This window comes from Pimephales promelas, chromosome 23 (assembly GCF_988280905.1).
Source record: "Pimephales promelas chromosome 23, fPimPro1.hap1.1, whole genome shotgun sequence".
Classification (NCBI taxonomy): domain Eukaryota; kingdom Metazoa; phylum Chordata; class Actinopteri; order Cypriniformes; family Leuciscidae; genus Pimephales; species Pimephales promelas.
Genome location: NC_142791.1, coordinates 21371301 through 21397491, shown reverse-complemented (window position 1 = coordinate 21397491; position 26191 = coordinate 21371301). Strand labels below are relative to the sequence as shown.

The 26191-nt window shown below is 45.8% G+C and overlaps 1 protein-coding gene and 1 long non-coding RNA gene across 2 annotated transcripts; both read left to right on the top strand.

Annotated features, from left to right (window-relative positions):
* The first annotated feature begins 17998 nt into the window (after positions 1 to 17998).
* Positions 17999 to 18520, top strand: LOC148969455 (paraneoplastic antigen Ma2 homolog). Its single transcript, XM_089126583.1, has one exon. It carries the CDS (start codon positions 17999 to 18001, stop codon positions 18518 to 18520), a length of 522 nt encoding a protein of 173 aa, XP_088982709.1.
* A 2379-nt stretch (positions 18521 to 20899) lies between these two features.
* LOC148969454 (uncharacterized) lies at positions 20900 to 25479 on the top strand. Its single transcript, XR_016149625.1, has 3 exons — positions 20900 to 23645; positions 24464 to 24585; positions 24980 to 25479. It is a non-coding gene; the product is annotated as an uncharacterized LOC148969454 (long non-coding RNA).
* The last annotated feature ends 712 nt before the right edge of the window (positions 25480 to 26191 follow it).

The following is a 26191-nucleotide window of genomic DNA, read 5'->3' as shown; positions in this document are numbered from 1 at the left end:
AGCACACGAATGCGTGTGTCGTTTATTATTAGAAAGAAAACATAATAGCAAATGGCGCTGACATGCGTCCCACGTGAACACGCGTTCAGAGCATTTAAAGGGAACGCGATCCCTTAACAGTCGTGAAGAACAGAGTGCTGTGTTTACAACCAACAGTGTATAGAACTACGCTTAACAAAGGTGAATTATGTATCTTGCATTCACCACACACGTCCCCCCAGAATTCACCGTATCAGGAAAAGAACTAAACAGTCAACGGGGAGGTGGGCGTATTAGCCGGCCACAACGGCTGCGCTGTGCCGGAGGTCGAGGAGACCCCACTGCAACCTGCGTCCCGTTATGACACGGGTGTGGGGCACTGAGTGTGGGAGGTAGGGGAGCAAGGGGTGGGGGCAGAGCAGGAGGCCGTCCACGTCGTGGGGGCTGAGCCAGGTCAATAGGCCTAGCTATGTCCAAGTGAGCGGGCTTAAGGCGATCAATGGAGAGTCGCTCCGGTTTGCCACCCCTGTCCACCACAAAATGTTTGTCCCCTGTCTCCAGAACCCGGAACGGGCCCTCGTAGGGTGGGCGTAGCGGTCCCCTGTGGGCATCGTGGCGAATGAAAACATAGTCAGCCGTCTGAAGACCAGTAGGAATGTGCGACTGAGGGAGGCCGTGACAGGAAGTTGGGACAGGTGCGAAAAGCCTCGCATTGTCCAATAGAGTAGATCGCTGAAGAGTAGCAGACCAGGGAACTGTGGTGTTAGGGACGAAATCCCCTGGCACCCGCAACGGCTGTCCATAAACAAGCTCAGCGGATGAGGACTGAAGGTCCTCCTTAGGTGCAGTCCTGATGCCCAACATCAACCACGGGAGATTGTCGACCCAGTTGCTGTCTTTGAGGCTGGCACGCAGGGCAGCCTTCATTGCCCTATGAAAACGTTCACAGAGTCCGTTAGCCTGCGGATGATATGCGGTCGTGTGGTGGAGTTTTACTCCGAGGCTCCGTGCGACAGCGCCCCACAGCTCAGACGTGAACTGCGCACCTCGGTCAGAGGATATGTCCGAAGGGGTGCCGAAACGGGCAACCCAGGTGGCAATAAATGCCCGTGTCATCTCGACGGACGCCACTGACGTCAGTGGCACAACCTCAGGCCAACGGGTGGTCCTGTCAACCATGGTTAACAGATACGTGAAACCATGAGAGAAGGGCAGAGGACCAACCAGGTCCACGTTTACATGGTCAAAACGCCTCTCAGGAACCGGGAAAGTCTCTAACGGGGCTTTAGTGTGGCGGTGTACTTTGGCACGTTGGCACTCAACACAGGTGTTAGCCCAGTCCCTAACATCCTTCTTGAGACCGTGCCAAACGAACTTTGCTGCAACCAGTCTCTGTGACGCTTTTGAACCTGGGTGGGAGAGACCATGGATGGCATCAAAAACTTGTCGTCTCCATCCTGAGGGAACGACCGGCCGGGGACTACCTAAAGAGATGTGCCAGCATCACCAAAAACCACGTCTTCGATCTGCAGCCCTGTATTTGAGGTCTTCAGGAGTTGCACATCCGGGTCTGTGGACTGAGTCGCCGCCATGCGTTCGTAATCCAAACCAAGATGGACTGCTCCTGCCACAGCTCGTGATAGGCAATCCGCCACACAGTTGTTCTTACCAGCAACGTGCTGCAAGTCCGTGGTGAACTCTGAAATGTAGGACAGTTGACGTTGCTGGCGGGCGGACCACGGCTCAGCTACCTTGGCCATGGCAAAAGTTAGTGGCTTGTGGTCCACAAAAGCAGTGAAATGTCGGCCTTCCAGCATTGAACGAAAGTGTCTGATGGCTAAGTAGAGACCCAGCAGCTCCCGATCGAAAGTGCTGTACTTCCGCTCACAGGGGCGCAGCTGACGGCTAAAGAAAGCCAGCGGCTGCCAGGCCCCACCTACCCACTGTTCATAAACAGCACCCACAGCGTAGTCTGAGGCGTCCGAGGTGATGGCGATGGGGGCTGTAGGAGAAGGATGTGCCAGCATGGTGGCGTTCGCTAGGGCAGCCTTAGTGGCAGCAAATGCCTCGTCCCTGCTATCAGTCCAGTCCACATCTTGCTTGGGTTTACCTTTCAAGGCCTCGTGCAAGGGCCGCATGAGCTGAGCAGCCCGAGGAATGAAGCGGTGGTAAAAATTCACCATCCCAAGGAACTCCTGCAGGGATTTGACAGTGAGCGGACGTGGGAACTGTGTGACTGCCTCCACCTTTGATGGGAGGGGGACTGCCCCGTCCTTAGTGACTCTGTGTCCCAGGAAGTCGATGGTGGAGAGACCGAACTGGCACTTGGCGGGATTGACAATTAATCCATGTTGGCTAAGCCGCTCGAAAAGGGTTCGGAGGTGTGCCAGGTGCTGAGACTTGGACGTGCTCGCTACCAGGATGTCATCCAAGTACACAAAAAGGAAAGGCAGGTCCCGCAAAACATGAAAAGTCCATGAGGCGCTGAAAAGATTGGGCAGCATTTTTAAGGCCGAACGGCATGCGCAGGAACTCAAAAAGCCCAAATGGCGTGATCACTGCCGTTTTGGGAATGTCCCGTGGGTGTACTGGCACCTGATGGTATCCCCGGATGAGGTCCACTTTGGAAAAAATCATCTTTCCAGCCAGGTGTGCAGAAAAATCCTGTATGTTCGGGACAGGGTATCGGTCAGGTGTCGTTACTTCATTAAGCCGCCTGTAGTCACCACACGGCCGCCAGCCACCGCCCGGTTTGGGGACGATGTGGAGGGGTGACGCCCACGGGCTGTCGGATTGGCGGACTATACCCAGACGTTCCATATTCGCAAACTCAGCCTTTGCAACGGCCAGCTTGGTCGGGTCAAGGCGCCGAGCACGGGCGTAGACGGGTGGGCCAGAAGTGGCGAGATGGTGCTCCACACCATGCTTGACGGCAGATGCAGAGAAAGTGGGCTGAGTGAGGGCCGGGAAACTGGCCAGTAGTCGGTGGAAATCATCGGAAGCTGAAAGCATGCTAGACAGTCGTATGGAGTCGGCCTCGCTGAGCGTGCACGTATATGAACAGAACGTAACGGCGTCAATCAGACGGTGGTTCTTAACATCCACCAACAATCCATGTGCACACAAAAAATCAGCACCGAGGAGGGGGATGGCTACCTTTGCTGTAACAAAATCCCAGCCGAACTGCTGTCCTTCGAAACACAATTCGACGTACCTCGTTCCATATGTGCGGATGGGGCTACCATTGGCAGCTTCCATAGGGGGGCCGTGGCTGTCGGCCACCATGTCCAAACGGGATGCAGGCAGGATGCTCCTCTGTGCTCCCGTGTCACACAGAAAGCGGCGTCCGGAGATGCTGTCACGGATGAAAAGCAGCCTGTCTACGCGGCCGACACTCATGGCCACTACTGAGCGCCGGCCCTGGCGTTTCCCAAACCACCAAAACTGCATGGTGAACGGCATTTGGTAGCCTTACTTCCAAACTTTGCATGATAAAAACACAAGCCTGAAAGCTGTTGGGGGCCAGAAGACTGCTGCCGACGAGAAGTGGTTGCACCGATGAGTGTGGAATCGTCCCCCGTCACCGTAGCAACGTGCACGGGAAAAAACGCGGCCGCACAATGTCCTTGACTCGCCAGAAAAAATTTATCGGCCTCTTCAGCCAGTCTCCGACAGTCAGTGATTGTGGTGTTAGCTAATGCAGCTCTCACTTGGGTAGGTAGCTGACGCAGAAATAACTGTGTGAATAGAAAATCTGGTCTGTGCTCACCTAAAAGATCCAGCATGCGGTCCATGAGCTCAGACGGTTTGCTGTCACCCAGTCCTTGAAGTGAGAAAAGCCTGTTGGCTCTCTCAGTGTCCGTCAATTCAAACGTTTTCAATAGGTGGGCTTTGAGTGCTGCATACTTCTCATTTTCGGGAGGATTTGTAAGAAGGCTCACCACTCTGGATGCTGTTGAATTTCCGAGAGCCGACACAACATAGTAGTATTTCGTTGTATCCGCGGTGATCTCACGTAACGCGAACTGCGCTTCAGTCTGGGCGAACCATGCAGATGCTGACGATTCCCAGAATTCGGGGAGTTTAAGCGTGACAGCGTTCGCGGTCATGGTCGTGTCGTGTCTCTGGATACGTCCAGCAGACTAATGTCGGGGTCACCAGTGTGGAAATTGCAGTAAATTGCGACAGACAACTTCTCACTTTGAGCACACGAATGCGTGTGTTGTTTATTATTAGAAAGAAAACATAATAATAGCAAATGGCGCTGACATGCGTCCCACGTGAACACACGTTCAGAGCATTTAAAGGGAACGCGATCCCTTAACAGTCGTGAAGAACAGAGTGCTGTGTTTACAACCAACAGTGTATAGAACTACGCTTAACAAAGGTGAATTATGTATCTTGCATTCACCACAACATAGTACATTTATAGGCTATAAATGGATTTTACAGTACGTCATAGGAATAATTATAAATCATTATTACATTATTATAATAATTGTTTGGCATCCTAAAATACCATTGATATTGTAATGCAGACTGAGACTCTCATAACTAAAAAGATGTTTGAGCCCTCTTTATTGTCCCGGTACAAAATAATGTTTTTTCTTTGTTCAACGAGCAGTTCATGGGTTGAAGCTCTTAATTTCGATCTCTCAGAGAGCACGAGATTGATGCATTTAACCTTAAAATGTCCAAAATTTTCTTGCGGGGGAGCATGCCCCCGAACCCCCCTAGAGGCACAGAGTCCACCCAACATAGTTCTAGAAATTACTATGGGAAAGAACGACCATTTACGAACTTTACTCCAGCATACTAGTACAACAAAGTTCCTTTTAAATCAGTAAAACTGTAAATGCTATCGGCTATTAAAATCGTGCCGGCGACAAGGGCCGGTGGTCTACGGAATTTCCCGGTATATTTTTTGGTCCCACTCCACCCCTGCATCCATGTATGCTCTAATTGGTGGTAGTCGCATCCCAGAAGCCAAGCGCTCTCCTCCTACTACCCACCTTAATGCCCTTATGATTACTTCCATTGCCATGGTAAAAGCCAGTGGAGAAATGGTGCATCCTTCCATTATTCCAACCTCTAAGCATTGCCATGTAGTGCTGAATTCTGGAGTCATGAACCTAAATTGCAAATCTCCTAAGTAGGCTTTTGCTAAATTTGTTATTGACATTGGTACAGAGAAAAAAAATCCAATGCTGCCCAAAGAAGCTCATGTAGCACTGAACCATATACATTAGCCAAATCTCACATGGAGCTCCTTCCTCTTCTTTTTAGCTGGTTGAATTCATTGCCATAAAACACAGATGTGTTCCAAGCATTCTAAAAACCCTGGATTTTCCTTTGCCATCGTCCATCGAATGTATTATTCCAGGAAAGTTAATTTCCGTGACCTTGATATTATTAGTGTCCCAAGTCACAGCTGTTCCTGCTCACGTCGTGTGTGTGTGTGTGTGTGTGTGTGTGTGTGTGTGTGTGTGTGTGTGTGTGTGTGTGTGTGTGTGTGTGTGTGTGTGTGTGTGTGTGTGTGTGATGGAATCATTAATATCAGCCGTTTTCATTCTTTCATTTGCTTGAGGCGGTGATACAGACCATCTAAATTGTCCTGCAGGTATGATCTTGGCTATGGCAATGATTAAAAGTGCTTGTTCTTATTATGTTGTCGTATTTCTCTGGTCCTTCAGGAGATATTTTCGTTTTAAGATCAATAACTGCTTTGAATAAAAGGCTTTCTGGCAATTGGAGCTCATTCAAGGACTTGTATTCTGATTTCTGATGCATTTACACAAGGTATTTATACACTTTAAAAGTTTTAAATGTCATTGCATTAGATAACAAAATATCAACCCATCTGGCATTTATTTAAAAGAAAGCATGAACTTAGGCTACTTTCCATAGTTAATGTGATTATCTACAACACCTGTAGTTGTTAGGACTCTTGAGCCTCATTTCTACAGTGTGCGTATGCACAGATTTGATCTTAGATTGTGCATACACTGAAATCCATGCCAACATTCATATTTATTAAAACGGTCTTCGATGTGGAAAAGTGCTTTGCGTGAAGTTAGGGTCTGGTTATTATGGTTTAAACAAATATATTGAGCAGCACAACTGTTTTTAACATTGATAATAATAAATGTTTCTTGAGCACTAAATCAGCATATTAGAATGATTTCTGAAGGATCATGTGATTAAAGATTGTAATGATGCTGAAAATCAGCTTTACCATCATAGGAATAAATTACATTTTAAAATGATTTTGTTATGATACGGCAAGAAGGAAACAGAGGTGGAATCCAATCGCAAGCACTTTAATAATCCAACAAACAAACAAATAAATAAATAAACCAGGGTAAACTCAGAACAGGGTACTCAGAACAGGGGCCCGTTTCAATAAGGAGGTTCAACCAACTTTAAAGCTTGAACTTACCCTGAGATGAGAAACTCCGAGTTTTCGGTTACAGAACAGCTGAAATGAGTTAGTTCAATCAACTCTGAGTTAAGCGCGTGCACCACAGCTATAAAAAGCCATTATCAATGGAGCGCAGATATTACGAGTCACCATGGCAACAGCGCCAGACAAAAAGAGGTGTTGGGTATAATTAATTACCAAGTAATCTAAATATTGTAATTTAATTAAAGGGATTACTCTTAATTCTTCTTTAATTTAAAATAAAATATGATGCAATTACATTAAATAGGCTACTGCATAAACTATAGACCAATTCAGTATAAAACAATAGTGGATTTAGCATACATTTTTAAAAAGTATATTTTTATATAATTATATTCAAGAATAATTCATGCAATTGTATATTGTTAATTTGAAAGCATTAAAAGTGCAGTTTCTTGTCTCTCCTCCTTGTATTAATCAAGTGGTTGAGGTTGATATAGGATTTAGTAATATGTACTTTCTAGAGATAGTAATTATTACATTAATCTAACTACACCGTTGAAGATGTCATTTGTTGTTAATAATTCATAACTATTTTAGAGTAACTGTTATAATATCAGAGGTGAAACTGGAAGAATGTTATTCAACCTAAAGTAGTCTACTATTACTTTGATACATTTTTACTTAAGTAAAAGTAAAAATACCAGTCTAAAAAATCTACTCAAGTAAAAAGTAGTTAATTTAAAACATGAGTAAAAGTTGCTGAGTAACTTGTTTAACAGCGGGGGTGGGGTGGGGGACTCCCCCATGTGGGGTTGTAACGTATGAGAGTTTCACAGTATGAGAACCGTCTCAGAAAATATCACGGTTTATGGTATTAAACAATTGTTAAATATGTAAACTGCATTATTAAATTACGGTTATTATTTTCATCAGTTAAAATGACAGTTAAATAAATTAAACATTTGTTCAATAAAACATAATATCAACTAACTTCAATAATTGATTATGATTATGATTGACATCTTATTTTTTATCATGAATAATTTGAATAACATGAATAATTAAATTTTATTACAATTTTTTCAATGATTTAATAGAAATATATTATCCAAAACAGTGGTAATCAAATAAAAGTTTAGCAAATGTTTTAATCCTTTTATTTTTTGGCAAAGTGCCGCAAAACAGATTTAGTCAATTAAACCATGGACAAACAATATATATATATATATTCCTTAAAGAATGTGTATACATTTTAGTGTTGGTGTTTAAACAGCACTTCCTCTTTAAAAAAGGAGAGGAGACCGCAAGAAACTCTGGGTTTACTGAAGAAAACCTGCTCCCGACCAGGTTAGGTTCACAGAGTAAGTTACCATGGTAACTGACTCTGAGTATAAGTTACCTCTCTTTCAGAAACGGGCTTGACTTACTCTGCTTTCTCGGGTTTGATATACCCCCCTTTCTGAAACGGAAAACCCAGAGTTTCCCTCATTTCAGGGTTAACATACTCAGAGTTTTCACTTAACCTCCTTTCTGAAACAGACCCCAGGAAACTAGAAACAGCATAACAACGACCGACACCCAACAACTGAAGCACAGAGGTTTAAATACACAGACAAACAAGCTAAACAAGGTAACAAGGGGGCGTGGTTAATCAGAAACACCTGGGGGAACTCATCAACAAGAAAAACTACAAAGGACTACAAAACATTAGCCTGGTTCAACCAGACTCTAGTTCATTTCATTTCATGAAATTGAGCGGAAGTGCGTAGGAGGGCGCAGCCAGGCTAACAAAACATGGCACGGAACAGGAAATAGCAAAAGTTCACACAAGACAAGGGAAACAGACAGGAATCATCACAATTTCAAATAACAAACAGTTATTTTGAGTTTTTACTGTATTTTTGATAAAATGAATTGTGAGCATATAAGAGACTTAAAAAAAAAAAAAATCTAACCAACCCGTAAACTTTGAATGGTAGTGCACACTGAACATACAATTGATTAAAAGTAAATCTTTATTTATTCTTTAAGGAATAGCATGCAATAATTTAAACAGCTTGTTGCAGAAGCTTTTTCTTCAAAACACAGATGAATCAGTTTACCTTTTTGGTTGGTTTCCCTCATGATAGATCCGACTTTAACATTGTTGACGTTGCACTGCACATTCACAGTGCATTTAATGATTACAATTTCTTAAGCAGGAAATTGCTATTGGAAAAGTGAATGGCAAAAAAAGTAGTCATTACTGGAGCGCACAGGCTTCTGGGACTCTCGTCAACATGAAAGGTTTCTGGTTTTATTGTGCATGATTTCAAAGAAAGCTTTTTTTGCAATGTCTTCTCGCAGTGAAATGTAATAGTCACCAGAGACACTTCCCCTGATGAATATCCGTTGAATATCCTGTTCCACTCAAAGAAATGTAACATTGCAAAAGAAAAATTGGTTTTGAATGCAATTTCATGGGTATTTCACCCTTGTGGATCCTTTGAAAACAGCCCGACAAGTTTAGAATCATTTGTTACTATGTCAATAAATAGCAGTAATGAATCAGTCGAGTTAACACAGCCGTCCTAATGGAGCATACTTTAATTACATTAGGCTATGTCCACACTAATCAAGCGGATCCATTTAAAAATGCTGTTTTCATTGTAGTGTGAGATGTGAAAACTGAGATATATGAATGTGACGCATGTGGTTCCCAAGGCAAGGCAAGGCAAGGCACTTTTATTTATAAAGCACGTTTAAAACAGCCACTGCTGACCAAAGTGCCGTACAGTCAGTTCAAAAAATATGAAATACATAAATACTCCAACCAACATAAACATAACATAAGCACATCATAAAGCACATTATAAAATTACATTTGACCAAACGCCAAAGAGAAAAAAAAGTCTTTAGTGATGATTTAAAACTGGGAGACAGCCTTACATGATCCGGCAAATCATTCCACAAACGTGGAGCAGCGACCGAAAAAGCATGATCCCCTTTTAATTTCAGTCTAGATCGTGGCATAGTAAGCATCAACTTGTTCGATGACCTTAAAGGTCTAGAACACTTCCTGTGGAGAAGGTCAACAATGTATTGGGGCGCCTGACCATTTAACCCCTTAAACACATATAATAATACCTTGAACTTGACACGGTATTCGACTGGCAACCAGTGAAGCGAAGCAAGAACAGGCGAAATATGTTCCCTCTTTCGAGTACCAGTAAGAAGCCTGGCGGCAGCGTTTTGTACCATTTGTAGGCGGGATAAGGAAGACTTAGCCACCCCAAGGTACAGCGAGTTACAATAATCCAGCCTAGATGTAATGAAGGCATGGATCACTATCTCTAAATCTTTTACTGTTAAAAATGCTTTTAATTTCGCAATAGATCTCAAATTCCCATACAGTAGATATCTACATGTGGTATCTGTCAGGAGTTTACATAGCCTGGATGCCAGCCCGAACTCCGCCCACAACATTTTTTGGTCGGGAAGTTCGGTCTGGACTCGATCCATTGAGGAGTAATTATGAACAGCCAAAAAATGTTCGTGCCAATCAAATTACCAGGGCGGGCTTTATACGATGATGGACAGATGATCTGCAGGGACATAATCATCACGTTATCAAAGAGCGCTTAAGTTAACTGGTTTCCCTCAGAGATGACTGCAGATGGAGAATTGAGATGTATAGATTCCACTGTCGCGTCTGTTGTAAAATAAATCAACAGCGCATTAATTTTAATATACAAACAGAAAACTGCAATCAATGGATTCGTCGATCGGAAAGATATTCAGCAAAAGTGTGACTTATCAGCTGGCTCTGACGGTCGCTAAGAAGATGGGACGTAATGAAAAGCCTGTGGTCGTTGTTGTTTCTCCTTTGGTCGCACTCCAAGTGTTGTTTCTCCTTTGGTCGCAGGACCAAGTGAAAGAAGCAACACTCGTTATTTTACTTCTAAAATAAGTAAGTTCCCTTTCGTAGTCACTTCGAGTTACGTCAGAAGTGACGGAGATTGGGGGGGTTTCGCATAGAAAGCCAATCCTCTTCGAGTATTTAAAAACGAGCCAATGGCATGCAATGCCTTGGGGCTGCGGAAATTTGCATAGCGTACTCCGCCCTACTCCGTGAGTATAAAAGGAGGAAGTGAACGCAACCGCAGTATGTTTTCGCTTCGGAGCCAAGAGAACTCTTCACTCCTGAGAGCCATTCTCACTGTTTCAAGACTCTTCGAGACGAGCGTCCTCTTCAGTGTTGGTGTGACGGTGGTACCCAGCGAGTTTCTGCATTGCCTGCGATCTGAGCAGTGGTCTGCCAGACTTTGCGCTTCTCCCTGGTCGCCTCAGCATTAAAGAGTGAATTTCCTCCTCTCATTGAAAGAGCTGCACGCGGCACGTCTTTTTAAAGATGGCTCGCCCGTGCTCTTCTGGGTGTGGTCGATTCATATCGTCATCTGATGGTCACGATCGCTGCTCTGTATGCCTGGGTATTCAGCATGCAGCAGCAGCGTTCGTGGATGACTCATGTTCCTTCTGTGGGAACATGACCATATCTACACTGAGGTCGAGACTCAATGATCTGACAAAAGTGAGAGTCCCGGTCCCCGCCACTCGATCAGCTTCTTCCACGAGAAGCTCGTCGACTCGGGGGCCCGGTGATCTGACGGTGACGGTGTGGAATAAAGCCCCGACGATTCCTCGGGCCACACCTCCCGCCTCAGTGGCAGAGCCAGCGAGCGCCAGTTCGATTCAGTTGGCTGTCTCTTCGGGGGCGCCGGCAGTTTCGTGCGGCGCTCCAGATGATGATGCGATGTCAATCACAGCATCACAAGGCGGGCTTGATTCCTCGGGAGATGAGGATGCGGCTGCGTTGCCTCCCTCGGGAGTGCCAGCGTTGCCCGTGTCTGATCCCGAGCTGACGGCCATGCTGTCTCGAGCCGCTGGGAGTATCGGGTTAGAGTGGAACCCTCCGCCCTGCCCCGATCTCTCGCGGATGGATGATTGGTTTCTGGACAAAGCTGCCGCCGCAAGGCCACGGCCGACTCCAGTGCCTTTCTTCCCCGAGCTGCATGCGGAGTCTAGTCTCCCCCGCCTTTCCTCCCCTCGATGGTGGGGCCACCCGCGGGTACACTGGGTTGCCCCCGGTGGAGCGCTCTGTTGCGATGCAACTGTGTCCACAGAGCGCCTCCTCCCGTGGTCCTCCTAAGCACCCATCCAAAGCCTGTAGGTTCTCGTCTGCTATGGCGGTGCGTTCCTATAAAGCGGCGGGACAGGCGGCCTCCGCTTTGCATGCGATGAGCACTTTGCAGGTTTTTCAAGCGAAGCTGCTCAGAGATATGCACGAGGGCGGGACTGACCAAACGGCATTTAAGGATCTGCGAGCCGCCACTGACCTTGCTCTCCGGGTGACGAAGGTGGCCGCTCGCTCCGTTGGTCAGGTGATGGCCACCAGTGTGGTCCAGGAGCGTCATCTCTGGCTCAACCTGGCAGACACTCGGGACGCCGAGCGGACTCGTCTGCTCAACGCCCCACTCTCCCAGGTTGGCCTTTTCGGCGGTGCGGTCGAGGACTTTGCCCAGCAGTTCTCGACTGCCCAGAAGCAGACAGAGGCGATTAAATATATTCTGCCCCGACGGCCAGCTGCTGCCTCCACCCAGCCGTCGGTACAGACGCCCCCCTCTGCTCGCCGCCGAGGACGTCCCCCTGCGGCTCCCCTCCCTCCCACGCAGCCCCAGCAGCAGCCTTCATCCGGGCCGCGGCGTGGAGGAGGCCGCAGGCAGGCGTCACAGCCCCCTCAGGCCGCATGCCCCGCTAAACGCCAGGCAAAGCGACGTCCCTGAGACGGGCTGCTCAGTGATGAAATCGAGTTTTTCCCAGGAGGCGGTAGCAGGCCCCCTCCTTCCCCCGGTGGAGGGCCGGGGGAGAATCTTTTGTTCTCAGCTCCCCGCTGCTCACCCACGGGTGGGCAGCACCCTGAGTTGGTTAAAGAAAGACTTGACATCATCACTGAGCACACAGACCGGCATGGGTGGGCTCGACGTCCCAGTGCGTCAGCCCACTCATTCCTCTCTGTCTCTGAGGGTGCGGAAGGGAGCGTGTGTCGTCCCTCGACTACGCTACTCCCTTCCCCCTCTGTCGCCAGACCCCCGGCAGAACAGACCCCCGAGGAACGCTCTGCCTTCCCTGGTTTCTTCTGTGGGGGAGCGGGCTTCGACGGTGCATCCGGGCGGGGTAACTCCTGCGTGCATGCCGGTCGACCCGCCTCGCTGCCCCTCCGGGGGGACGTCTGTGGTTCGGATGACCCCGCTGGTACACTTCCTGGAAGCTTGGCTAGAGCTTCCCGGGCTGTCCCGCTGGGTCATCAGAACGATCAGATTCGGCTACGCGATTCAGTTCGCACGGTCTCCTCCCCGTTTCAGGGGAATTCGCTCCACGATGGTCGGTGGCAATGCCCCGGTCATGAGAGCGGAGATTGCGACCCTGCTGGCGAAGGGTGCAATCGAGACGGTCCCTCCAGCCGAGATGAGGTCCGGGTTTTACAGCCCCTACTTCATTGTCCCCAAGAAGACCGGTGGGTTACGACCGATCCTGGACCTGCGCATTTTGAACCGTTCTCTCCATCGACTACCGTTCAAGATGCTCACAGCCAAACGCATTTTCGAATGCGTTCGGCTTCAGGATTGGTTTGCAGCGATCGACCTGAAGGACGCGTACTTTCATGTCTCCATTTTGCCTCGACACAGACCGTTTCTTCGGTTTGCTTTCGAGGGCCAGGCATATCAGTACACGGTTCTCCCATTCGGGTTAGCTCTGTCCCCTCGCGTCTTCACGAAGATCGTCGAGGCAGCCCTTGTTCCCCTTCGCGAACACGGGGTTTGCATCCTGAACTATCTCGACGACTGGCTGATACTGGCTCACTCTCGAGAACAGGTTTGCGAACACAGAGACCTGGTGCTCCGGCACCTAGCCCGTCTCAACCGGGCAAACCGGGAAAAGAGCAAACTTTGCCCCGTGCAGAGGATCTCTTTTCTCGGCATGGAGATAGACTCGGTCGCCATGTCCGCGCAGCTCACGAGCGAGCGCGCGCACTCACTGCTGACTTGTCTTCGACAGTTCAAGGGCAAGAGTGCGGTTCCACTGAAACTATTTCAGAGGCTCCTGGGGCATATGGCATCCGCGGCCGCGGCAACGCCGCTCAGTTTGCTTCATATGAGACCGCTTCAGCTGTGGCTTCGCGATCGAGTCCCGAGGTGGACGTGGCATCGCGGCTCGCTCCAAGTTCCAGTGACTCCAGCGTGCCGCCGAACTTTCTTCCCGTGGTCGAACCTCAGTTTTTTACGGACCGGCGTCCCTATTCAGCAGGTTTCCAGGCATCTCGTTGTCTCCACGGATGCATCTACCACGGGTTGGGGTGCCATGTGCAATGGGCATGCAGCCGCGGGTTCCTGGACAGGACCCCAGCGCCTCATGCACATCAACTGCCTCGAGCTGCTGGCAGTACGCCTGGCCCTGCACCGCTTTCGAGCGTTGCTCAGGGGTCAACATGTGCTTGTCCGCTCAGACAACACCACGGCAGTAGCATATATCAACCACCAGGGGGGTCTACGCTCACGCCGGTTGTCGCAGCTCGCCCGCCACCTCTTGTTATGGAGTCAGAAGCACCTGAGGTCCCTTCGTGCACTATACATTCCAGGAGACCGGAACCTGGCAGCCGACGAGCTGTCACGGCTCCGCCCTATCTCCGGCGAATGGCGACTCCATCCCCAGACGGTCCAGCTGATTTGGGACCAGTTCGGGGAGGCACAGATAGATCTGTTCGCCTCCCGGGACTCATCCCACTGCGCCCAGTTTTATTCCCTGACCGAGGGTACGCTCGGCTCAGATGCACTGGCGCACAGCTGGCCGCAGGGCCCACGCAAGTATGCGTTTCCCCCAGTGAGCCTTCTTGCACGGGTGTTGTGCAAGATCAAGGAGGACGAGGAGCAGGTCTTGCTGGTAGCCCCCTATTGGCCCACCAAGACGTGGTTCTCCGAACTCATGCTCCTCGCGACAGCACCTCCTTGGCCTATTCCTCTGAGACAAGATCTACTCACTCAGAGACGGGGAACTCGGGAGGCAGGTTTGAGTTTGCTGCCACCTGCGGTGGCGGCGACCATCACTTCCGCTAGAGCGTCGTCCACGAGACACCTTTATGCGTTGAAGTGGAACCTCTTCGTCAACTGGTGCTCTTCTCGCGGAGAAGACACCCGGAGATGTTCGATCGGAGTCGTGCTCTCTTTCCTGCAAGAAGGGTTGGAGCGCAGGCTGTCGCCCTCCACCCTTAAGGTTTACGTCGCGGCCATTGCCGCTTCTCATGAAGCAGTGGAAGGTAAGTCCTTAGGGAAGCACGACCTGGTCATCAGGTTCCTGAGGGGAGCGGCTACATCCGCCTCGTCCTCCCCTCGTACCCTCTTGGGACCTCTCGGTAGTTCTAAGTGCTCTGCAGAAGCATCCCTTTGAGCCTTTGCAATCAGTAGAGTTAAAGTTCCTGTCCACGAAGAGGGTGGGGGACCTGCACGCATTCTCCGTTGACGAAGCGTGCCTGGAGTTCGGGCCGGCTTACTCTCACGTGATCCTGAGACCCCGGCCTGGATATGTGCCCAAGGTTCCCACCACTCCCTTCCGGGACCAGGTGGTGAACCTGCAAGCGCTGCCCCTGGAGGAGGCAGACCCAGCCTTGGCACTGCTCTGTCCGGTACGCGCCCTCCGTACCTACGTCGACAGAACGCGGTGTTTCAGGACCTCAGACCAGCTCTTTGTCTGTCATGGGGGGAGCCAGAAGGGAAGGGCTCTCTCAAAGCAACGGTTGTCCCACTGGATAGTGGACACCATTGCTTTGTCTTACCAGCAGCGAGGCCGTCCGTGCCCCCTTGGTGTGACGGCCCATTCCACTCGGAGTGTGGCCTCCTCTTGGGCTCTAGCGCACGGCGCCTCGCTAACAGACATCTGCAGAGCTGCAGGCTGGGCGACACCCAACACCTTCGCCAGATTCTATAATCTGCGAATTGAGCCGGTGTCCTCTCACGTACTCGCTTCCGCCAGTACTGGACCCGCTTAGGTGTCTTCGCTTGCTCGCCATTCCACTCCCCGGACTGGATAAGTGCGATATCTCCTCAGTTCTTCCATTGAAGTCTTGAGTCCTCCAGCACCGACGATGCGGGCACCACTGCTGTTGCTCTGGATGCTGGCTAGTGGCCTCCATGTGCACGGTTCCCCACGGTAACCGTCTCATGTGTATTATCCACTGTAAGCCTCTCTGAGCATGTGTCTTCCCTTGGCAAGCCATCTGCCACCCCTGGAGTTAAATTTTAGTAGCCACCTGCGGTTGGTACTCCAGTGATTCCATATGCGTTCCTATGCGGCCATATGCGTATTTGTAAGTCCTCCCTTCGGTAGGCATCTGGTAGCATGTCCCTCCCGGGATATGTTTCCCAGTGTACCTTGGTAATCCTGTGTCAAAGTGGGATCCCTGTAAAAAAAAAAAGAGGTAAGGCTCAGGGGTCCAGACTTTCGCAGGGCACTGGTAGACCGCTTGAAGATGGCGTGATGGCACAGACCCCCAATCTCCGTCACTTCTGACGTAACTCGAAGTGACTACGAAAGGGAACGTCTCGGTTACGGATGTAACCCTCGTTCCCTGAGTAGGGAACGGAGACGTTACGTCTCCCTGCCACTTCTGCTGTATCGCTGGGTAGACGCCGAGTTCAGTCTTGGCTCCTCAGCGAAGACATACTGCGGTTGCGTTCACTTCCTCCTTTTATACTCACGGAGTAGGGCGGAGTACGCTATGCAAATTTCCGCAGCCCCAAGGCATTGCATGCCATTGGCTCGTTTTTAAATACTCGAAGAGGATTGGCTTTCTATGCGAAACCCCCCCAATCTCCGTCACATCCGTAACCGAGACGTTCTGTTGTTGACAACTATGCTATGCAAAGTATTTGACTTACTGCGTTGCTCTGATTGGTTGTAGGTCTGTGCAACTATGCAATTGAGTGCAGTTTTTTTTTCCTGGTTCGGTTAAGACACGCCTCATAATCAAAGCCCTACAGAGGAGTTTCAGACTCATTTTCTCACTAGAATATGAGTATGACGAAGGCAGGCTACATTCACACAACAACGATGTACAAAAAACTGAAATGTTTTCCCTTTGAATTTTTTTGCGTTAAGGATGACAATGCTCTCAAAACGATAACCATTCCCACGGATCCGCAAGAATAACTAAAAAAGAGCAAGTCACAAATGCATTTTTTTTCACAAATGCACATTTTTAGTTAAAGGACCTGTATGTAAGATTGTGGCCAAAACTGGTACTGCAGTCAGTTTCAAAATACTGTAGAGCGGTGTATCCCCTACGCCTCCCCCCTGACTCAAGGTTGCCAGATAGGCTACAGGATCCAACATTTTTAATCCCACACGTGTGTATCTGCAGCTGTGGTAACTAGAGCAGAGCTGGCAACCCGAATGATGCAACACTACTGACTTTGTGATTGGTAGATCGGTCGAGGGTGGAGCATCAGACCAAAACACAAAATGACAGTTGAGGGCTGCAACTTCACTTTTTAAATGACAATATCCTGGCCGGACTACTGTCAGTGATATAAGTATTTGAAATGAACATGATTTGATATGTCTAGTGACATATCAGGACCATTTTATGATTATTTTGAAATAAATTTCTTACATACAGCTCCTTTAATGCTTTGACAGTGCGCTCTGATATTTTGTCCGTTTGACCGTTTTTTACCTATGTTTCTGGACTCAAAAAACTGTTAGGGTATAACTTACAATTAATGAATTTTACTAAATGTATCTCTTGATTTTTAGTATTTCATTCGATCTTTGCTATTTGTGTTCAGTCAACTTGTTATAAGCTACGGGGTGGGTTGAGTGTATGACTGGTTGAGTGTGTGGGCCCACAACTGTTTATTCAGAGTATTTTGTGTTGAACATTGCATGGATAAGGTGAATTATTCAGAGTATTTCTGTTTATAATTAGTAAGTTATCTTGGGTTTTACTTTATTAGGTATTCGGCTAATTTGTTTATTTGGCCGGTATTCTAATTTCCGTGCTTTTTGCATTAGAGTTATTATCCTTCTGGGACTGAATTGTGACCCATTTAATGTGAATTTAATTGTGTGAACGGTTCACATATTTAAATTAATTCCTTGAGACATTTAATAGTCAACAATTCTATTCTAATTAAGTCTTTTATTTGTTCTGTACTTTTACTTGTGTTATTTCTTTAAAAGTGTTGGTTTACGACATTTATCAGGGGGTGAGAGGTTTAATTTGAGTAAAATAGTACAAGGAGAGTAGAGCTTATCATTTAAATTCTAAAATACAAATTTACTACATTTAGTGACACCAGAGGGGCCTAACTTCAACATCTGTAGGCATATAGTAAGTGAATTTGGGGCGCTGTTCTCTATCTAGTTACAAGAAGGACAGGTAGGGGGCGCTACATAATGTGGGGGCTCGTCCGGGATCTCCCTCTGTGAGTCACACAATAGTTTGCTGCAAGAAAGAAGAAAAATAAAGAAAGTTAGTTCAAAGCACCCTGTAATTAACTGGAAAGTGCATAAAGTGTTAACATGGCTCAAACAAAAGACTCCAGTCTCCAGGCAGAGTTGGCCAACTGGTGCAAAGATGCTAGCATTGAAGAGACCCATGCCTTAAAGCTGTTAACCGTACCTGTTCACACCGAAGTGGCTGAAATTGAAGAGGTGATGATGGAAGCAGTAAAAGTGCTAGGGAGAGTTCGTGTAAGGGACACGAAGGAAGGACCCACTTCACAGTACCTCCTGGTGTTGTGTGAGTGCAGACAAGCCATTGACCCAAAGCGCATACTGCCTGAAGTGACCAGGGGAGAAATGAGAGAGCCCTGGAGAGTCATAGTAATGCAGACCACGGAATCTACATCTGACAATGTTTCTGCAGGGTTTACGGAAAAGTTTGCAAAGTTCCTGAGGGAAGAAGGAAAGTCTCTTAGCGATGTACATGCTTTGATATCTCCACACAGTGCCACTGACAGTTCCCCTGAGTCAATCATATGCGCCATGGGTGAGGTGCTTGAAAAGACCGTAAAGCACTCGAGTGACAACAACACATACTGACGCCTGTGCACCTTTTCAGCTGTAGTTCCAACCCCCATGGGTGAGGAGAATATGGAAAATTGGATGGACCAAGCCAGACTGCTGATAACAGAGTGTGAATGCCCCGAAAAATAAAAAAGACGCCGAATTGTGGAGAGCCTCAAGGGACCGGCGATGGACATTGTAAGAGCGGTCAGATTCTCTGATCCTGAAGCGAGTGCTGCGCAGTAGACGTCTTCACTGGGTCCACTTGGATCCGAAAACCCGAGGTCCGACCCGAGACCCGAGCGGGTTCGGGTCCAAAACTCCGACGAGTGTCTCGGACACCGGTCGGGTTCGGTATTAGTGGCCTCGGATCTCGGGTAACTTAAAGCCCCCGTGAACCGGAAGTTGCAAACGATTTTTCTCCAGTGCTGTGACGTATTTCCAAGTGAAACGGAATATTGAACAGAGGGCAGGGTTTTACTCTAGCGCTCCTCCTCTCCATCTCTCGCTCATAGCAAACTAACGGTTTGAGGGGAGTGGTTAAGCGTTTCCCCACCCAAACTGTGAAACCTACGTCATCAGAAAAAGAAACCGTTCCAGACCGGAAGTAACTTTTCAGATTTTGATTAAAGATTACTAAGGTAAAACATTTTTTTAATATATATTCACTTGCACGGATTAATTGTTCACCACAAGACTAGTAATATGCGCTAACAAAGTAAATAGGTTCAATTTTGATTTCACGGGGACTTTAAAATAAATATGCCTTTTCCAAATGGACCCGAGAAGACCCAAATTATTTTAAACAATGTTGGGCATTTAACAAAATTGCAGCATTTAAAACAACTCTATGACCGTTCTGACTTTTTTAAGTGAGAGAGCGAATCTGCGCTTTTACGTGCAATGGTATATAAGCATAAGCATTTATTTACTCAGTTGCTCGCTCCACAAAAACCAACCCCTCCGTTTGCAAAGAAGAACTAGTGCGCCATCATGTGGAGGGATGTTTGACTACATGCAAGTTTTTGAATTGTCGTTTAGCCAGGCCTGTCAATCAATTTTAAAAATACGTGAAACTGTCAGACAAGCATGGAGACGATAAAACAGATATTGCGAAAAAGGTGAGGGAAAACGAATATGTAGAACAGAAACATCCAGGGTCATCCTTATCAACAATGATTTGTGATCATTGTTGATAAAGAAGGAAAAAAGACGTGCAGTTAAATGCGTTGATGCAATAACGTTACCATATTAAGATTTGATTCAGAACGTCCAATTTGACTGCTATTGTGGTTCTAATGCCCTGTTTTAAGCGCATTTTATCTAAACAACTTTGCAACAATGGGTTTGTAGGCTAAATAACACAGTTTTAGTAAAAGTCAATGACTGGTAGAATTTGAATGAAAATCTATTTTAAAAACAGCCATCAGTAAATTTTACCTTGAGGTGGTTCTAATCATTGTGGTCCGGTAAATAACATTATGCCAAATGTTATAGGACTTAAAGGGTTACAGTGATGTGTGATTGACATTTTAGCACTCAGCGTGCACTTGTGCGTCTATGTTAAGCGCATTTTTGAGAAACGCAGGGCTGCAGGCTGTGCACACTGTAAATGCCGTTTACGTTTGGGTCCAGTTGGGTTCTAAAGGAAATGGCGTCAGGTCGGGTCGGACTCGGGTCTAATTTTATCGGGTCTGTCTCGGGTCGGGTTTTTCTTTTTTTTTAAATAATTTATGCACGTCGGGTTCGGGTAAGAAGTGATTCGGGTCAATTCGGGTCGAAGCACCCGAAAAGACCTCTACTGCGCAGTACTTGGAAGCATTGGAGAACACCTTTGGATCATCTGAGTCTGGTGAGGATTTGTATTTCAAATTTCGTCTTATGCGCCAGGGCACGGGGGAGGCTTTGTCTGAATTCCTGAAAAGGATGGAGAAGACCCTCAACAAAGTAGTGGAAATGAGATGGACTGACCCTTAGCAGAGCCGGCTGCAGAAACAAACCAATGGACGGGCATTTAATATTGTAGGGGTGGCCTAATTATGACATCCAATAAATTTTTCTATAGGACAAAAACCAACTATTGCTACAACAGTTTCACGCCGATTTCAAGTACCAGGCATAATTTGCGGGTGGGATATGTCCCCATCATCGATGTTGTACCCACCACTTTTGAAACATATCCCGGCACGAATGTACCAATACAAATAAACAAAACATCTTCAGTTAACTAGCAGAGCATTTGTTTCATTGGTTTTTTAAATAAGAGACGATCTAGCGCAGAAATGTGTTTTTTAAATCAACTGTTCAAATGCTCGTTGCCGCTGGCGCGGATAGGCTAATGTGTTTTTTTTCTACACTCTACTTGCACTTGCGCGTGCAATCCGTTGTGGAGAGACTCTATTCATTCCGGTGAAATTAAAACACAAAATGTTCTGAAGATGTTTTGTCTCTGCCTGATATACAACCACTGATAAACATAATCAGTTTTGATGAAAAAAAAAAATTTATTAGAACCCAGAACCTCTGGCACGCTTGGCAAAAGTTCTACCCCTGGACCATTTACATTCACATTCAATACAAATATAAAGGCGTAATTGAACAACCACATAAACCTAAATCAATAACTATTTAAATCGATTAAAGGACATCGTCATGTTATTGTACATATCTGTTTTATGATTTAGCATTGTGTCAGGGCTGGTGCAACTTAAGAAGAGTAATAAAAATAACTGTCCCACTCATGTTCTTAATACAGCTGAAGTCGACGTTTTTGGGAGTGGAATCTCCGCATGAGTTATTCAATACATTATTTTTATTTTTAAAATAATTTATTAAATGCAAATTGCATGGAGAGGGGGGCACAGGGGGGGCACAGGCACTCGGTAGGTGGGCCCGACCCCCTAAGGCCCGCCCATAGCGCCGGGTATGCCCTTAGTATGGTTGATAAAGTACGGGTGGAGCAGCTGATTAGAGGGGCTGTGAATTCTGACATGATGTTGATCCAACTGAGGCTGAGAGAAAGAAAAAATCACCCACCTTCTTTCCTGAGTCTGTTGAAAGAAATACGTGAGGCGGAGGAGAGTGAATTGGCTTACCACAGAATGTCTGCAAAAGCCAAGGCCATTCAATTTCATGAAGAGGAAAGAGCCAGCACATCAGTTACCAGGAACTCAAGGCCGAGCTTCAAGAATTAAGAACCCAAATAAGTGGAGTTGAGCACCAAACAGTTTCTACTTCACCATTAGCGATTAATACTAAAGAAAAACCAATCAAAAAGACTGAAAAAATGATGATTCAGAGGTTCATGAGTTAAGGAAACAGGTCCACCACTTACAACAGCAGTTGGCTGTTCTGAGTGTCAGTTCTACTCAATACTCACCTCATGTCACAGAGCAGCGACCAAAACCGTCACTGCAGTCCCAGTCTGTTTTCACGCCTTTAAGATACAAGCCAGCCAGAACAAGAGCTGTCTACTTCTGCTATAGGTGTGGAGAAGATGTTCATATTGCAACGAAGTGTCAAGCTCCACCAAATTCTGATCAGGTGATCCAGAAGCTGATTCGTTCTCTAAGGCAGGCAAAGAGTGGGAAACACGAGGTGGATGACAATATCACTGCTTCAAACCAAGCTTGTTTCTCCAAAAAGAGCCAGGCCGCCATCCAGGAATCTAGCCATATTCATAAAGGACTAGTAGGACCGGCATCCATGGTAGAAAGTGAAGCTTAACTTCCTGTTTCAGCTACTTCCTGTTCAGCTGTTCAGACGCTCTTGCTTACCGCTCCGCGCTTTGCTCTATCGCTTTTATAATTTTAAATCGCTCTATCGTTTTTATATTATTAGATTTTATCTCCTTTTATCACCTAATTTTAACTTCAGCAAACCAGTACAGTGCTCAAACGCTTGATTACTACAAAAAAGCAGAATTCTTTTCTCCGACCAGCCTCCCACTGAAAGCTTACATTCCGGGCAAGGAAAAAACACAACTGCCTACATTCCAAAGGATAAGAGAAAATGCCTCTGGAATCTACTTGGCAGTACTGAGTGTAGAAAAACATGCCAATTGACTTACAAATCGATGGCACAAACAGGGCGTGAGACCCAAAGGCACTCGAGACATCAGATAGTCACAAGCATCACATATTGCTGCAATAGCATCCTCTACCCCAGATACTGCTCTGACAAGGATTGCAAACACTGGTCTCCTACCACCGCCTATCTTGAGAACAGATTTGAAGTATTAATGAATGAGGAATCCCTGAATTTGATGAATGTGATCGATCAAAGACTGAGTCAGCTGCTAGCTAATACTGATGCTAACTGGCACTCAAGGTCGAGCAGACAGCGACACTCAGCTCAGAGCACAGCGGGGCCCAGGACTCTGATATTGGGCGACTCCATAATCAGAAACATTATTAGCAGGAATACAACTACATGCTGCCTTCCACAAGCAACAACTTTTGACGTAAACTTGGAACTTAAGAACATTCTGGTGAAATATAAGACTGCAAATCGACTCATCATTCATGTGGGGAAGAATGATATTCATAAAGAGCAGTCAGAACTCCTTAAGAAGGATTTCAATTAACTTTTTGAAACACTTAAAAGACTGAAAGCTCAGACATTCATAAGTGGACCACTCCCAGCAAGAGGAACAAACAGGTTTTCTCGGTTGCTTGGGCTCAACACATGGCTGCAAAAAACCTGCAATATAAAAGGAGTGAACTTCATTGACAACTTCAATCTTTTCTGGAGTCAGAGGCAACTGTTTCAAAGGGATGGCCACCACCCAAACAAACTTGGTTCAAGAGTGCTCAAGGACAATATCTACTTCTCCCTCCATCATCCTTCTGCAGTGTGTGCCAATCCACTCAACCTGAATGGCGCACACACACCTGGACACAGTACACTAAAAAAAATGCTGGGTTGTTTCTGTAAACAAATTGCTGGGTTGATTGTGCTGGGTCAAAATGCTGGGTTGTTTGGGGCACTGTAAACACATTATTGGGTTGCTCATGCTGGGTCAAATGATTTGTAAGAGGGTAATTCACAAATAAACAGCTGGTTGGGTTATTTTGACCCAGCAACTGGTTTATTCTTTGCGGAACTTTCTGGATTCTTCACTTCTGACTCGAGGAGGACGTCGAACGGGCAGTGTTTTATGGTAAGTTAATATGAATGTTTACCAATATTTCTAATAATTTCGCTGTTCAGCATACAGTTTTTGATATGGAAGTGTGAGGGGTAACGTATTTATTCTGTAAAACATTTAATAGTAACCGCTACGGTTAGATTTTTTTTTTTGACAAAATGGCGCGTTAGTTGTAAACCAGCAGCCTTATTGAAAGAAATACGCAGTTTAAATTGTAATTCCATCACGTAAATATCATATTTATTGTGTACGTTTAGTAATTAAAAGTGAGGAAAGCATTTTGAATGAAACCGTACACGCGCAGTAGGCTGTTTAGTCCCAGACTCGCACGTACTGCGGGGAAAAAGTATATTGAGTTGTGTGTGAAAAGTCTGCTGGCACATTTAAGAAATTCTCGTCAGAAGGCAACGGGGGTAAGTTCCAGCACAGTATGTGTGTTTCTTCTGTAATGTCGATGTCGGAACGGATCGTTATTGAAAAAAAAAAAAACGTTGTAGGGGAATTGTATGACGTGCAATCTTTACAAACGGCGACTGAGGCAAGGATAAATAAATCGATTTCATATTCATCTCGCCCCGAAAACCCATTAACGTTACAAGTTGTTAAGACCCGAGGTATACATAAGTTACCATATGCTAGCCTTGAAGGCAGTGGTCATGGACCAAGTATGCGCGATGTTTGAGGCCAAATAATAGTTTTTGCTATATTCACAATGTGCCATTTTAAACACCAGGGCAGAAAAGTCAGAAATGCTACTTTAAAAATATGAATTGTTAAACATACTATTTAAATGTTAATGCAACTTTGTGTATTATGCTCATATTGTTTAGCTGCTAAAGGGGAGACAGCTTTAAATGTCCTGCAAACTCTGCTTCCTCCTAACGTTACGGAGAGGAGGAGAGGGCTTCAGACCCACCACCACAGAGGCACAGAGGTCCTTGACATGCGACCTGTAAGTTTTGCTTTAGTGTTTCTACTTCAATAAGGGTTGACGTTTGATAACTATGAAAGTAATTTAGGTTTAGAATATTTAAAGGTGCAATCTCTGTTTGCAACATAAAAAATGTTAAAAATAGATTTTTGTTCATTTTTAAAGCTGCAGTCCATAACTTTTTTGTGTTCAAAATTTTACAAAATGTTTATGAGTGAGTACATCATGAATCCATTTCCCAAATCGTGTTTTTGTCTTATCCTGAATCTCAGACTATTTTAGACTGCTTGTCTGTTTAGATGTATTACATATTTGGTAATGTTTGCAATAAAAAATATAAATACTTTCACAAAAAAAGTTTAACTTGCATGTCAGTTATATTGCAACACTCTTAGTGATTGTGTGTAATCAACAGGTGGGGACCAACATGACCAGGGGCATCAGGGATGTAACGAGGGGAACACGTCAGACTGTTGCCATTGTTCCAGGCCACGCCATCAAGTCTGAGTCTTTGCCGGAGGATGGTGATCTTTGTTTCAAAGTCTTATTTTGTTTTTCCATGTTAAATACACAAAGCCGTGTATCAAATTAATGGAAAAGAGTCGTCCTCTGTCAAATTTGAGGAAAACCCTGTGATATTTAGTCACATTTTACGTTTGTTTGTATCTATTCTTAATAAATCAACACATCTTAAAAAATGAAATCATAATCATATAAGAGTTCATATTAGTTGCTTAATGACTTTTAAAGATGCATTGTGTAACATTTAGGAGGATCTGTAAACAGAAATGCAATATCATACATATGTTTTCAGTGGTGTATAAAGACCTTACTTAATGAACCGTTGTTGTTTTTTTTACCTTAGAATGAGTATACATTGTATAATTGTAATAATTGTTTACAAAAAAAAATATTAAAGAGATGTATTAAAAATGTAAAAAAAAAAAATATATATATATATATATATATATATAAATAAATAATAATAAATGATTGAAATCACAGTGGCCTCTCTGGTTTATTGTATTACAGAGAAAATCATTATTTTACATTAGTAATATAAAAAATATTTATTACTAATTTTAATTAGGCAATGATACAGGAAATAACCCAGCACATGACATGAGTAAGACTTAACCCAGCAAGATGGTCAATTTCATCCACTGGTTGGGTCAAATGAATGACCCAACAAGATGGGTTAAATGGAGAAACCCAGCACTTGGGTCAAACCAACCCAGTGCGTGTTCTGTCCTATAGTGACCCAGCGGCGTGGTTAAGGTTGGGTTATTTTTTAACCCTGCATTTTTTAGAGTGTATGAATGACCATAGGACTTCATTTCAGCACCTGAATGGTAGGGGTGTGCAAAAAAATCGATTCACATTTGAATCGCGATTCAAGCTTTGCCGATTCAAAATCGATTCATAGAATTCCAAAAATCGATTCAGATTTTTTTTTTTTTTTTTTTTTTGCCGTGTATACTATAATTGTCCTGAAATAAGTTTAGCTCGGCATTCCCATAGATGGCGCTGCGTCGAATTCATACTGACGCCTGCACACTCTTGTCATAACCAAAAGAAGAATTGCAGCAAAAGTCAGTCGGCAGCTCGGCGCAAACAATGGCAAACC

Excerpts from the sequence above, each read along its gene's own strand:
- LOC148969455 (XM_089126583.1), top strand. The coding sequence starts at position 17,999 with ATGGCTCAAACAAAAGACTCCAGTCTCCAGGCAGAGTTGGCCAACTGG.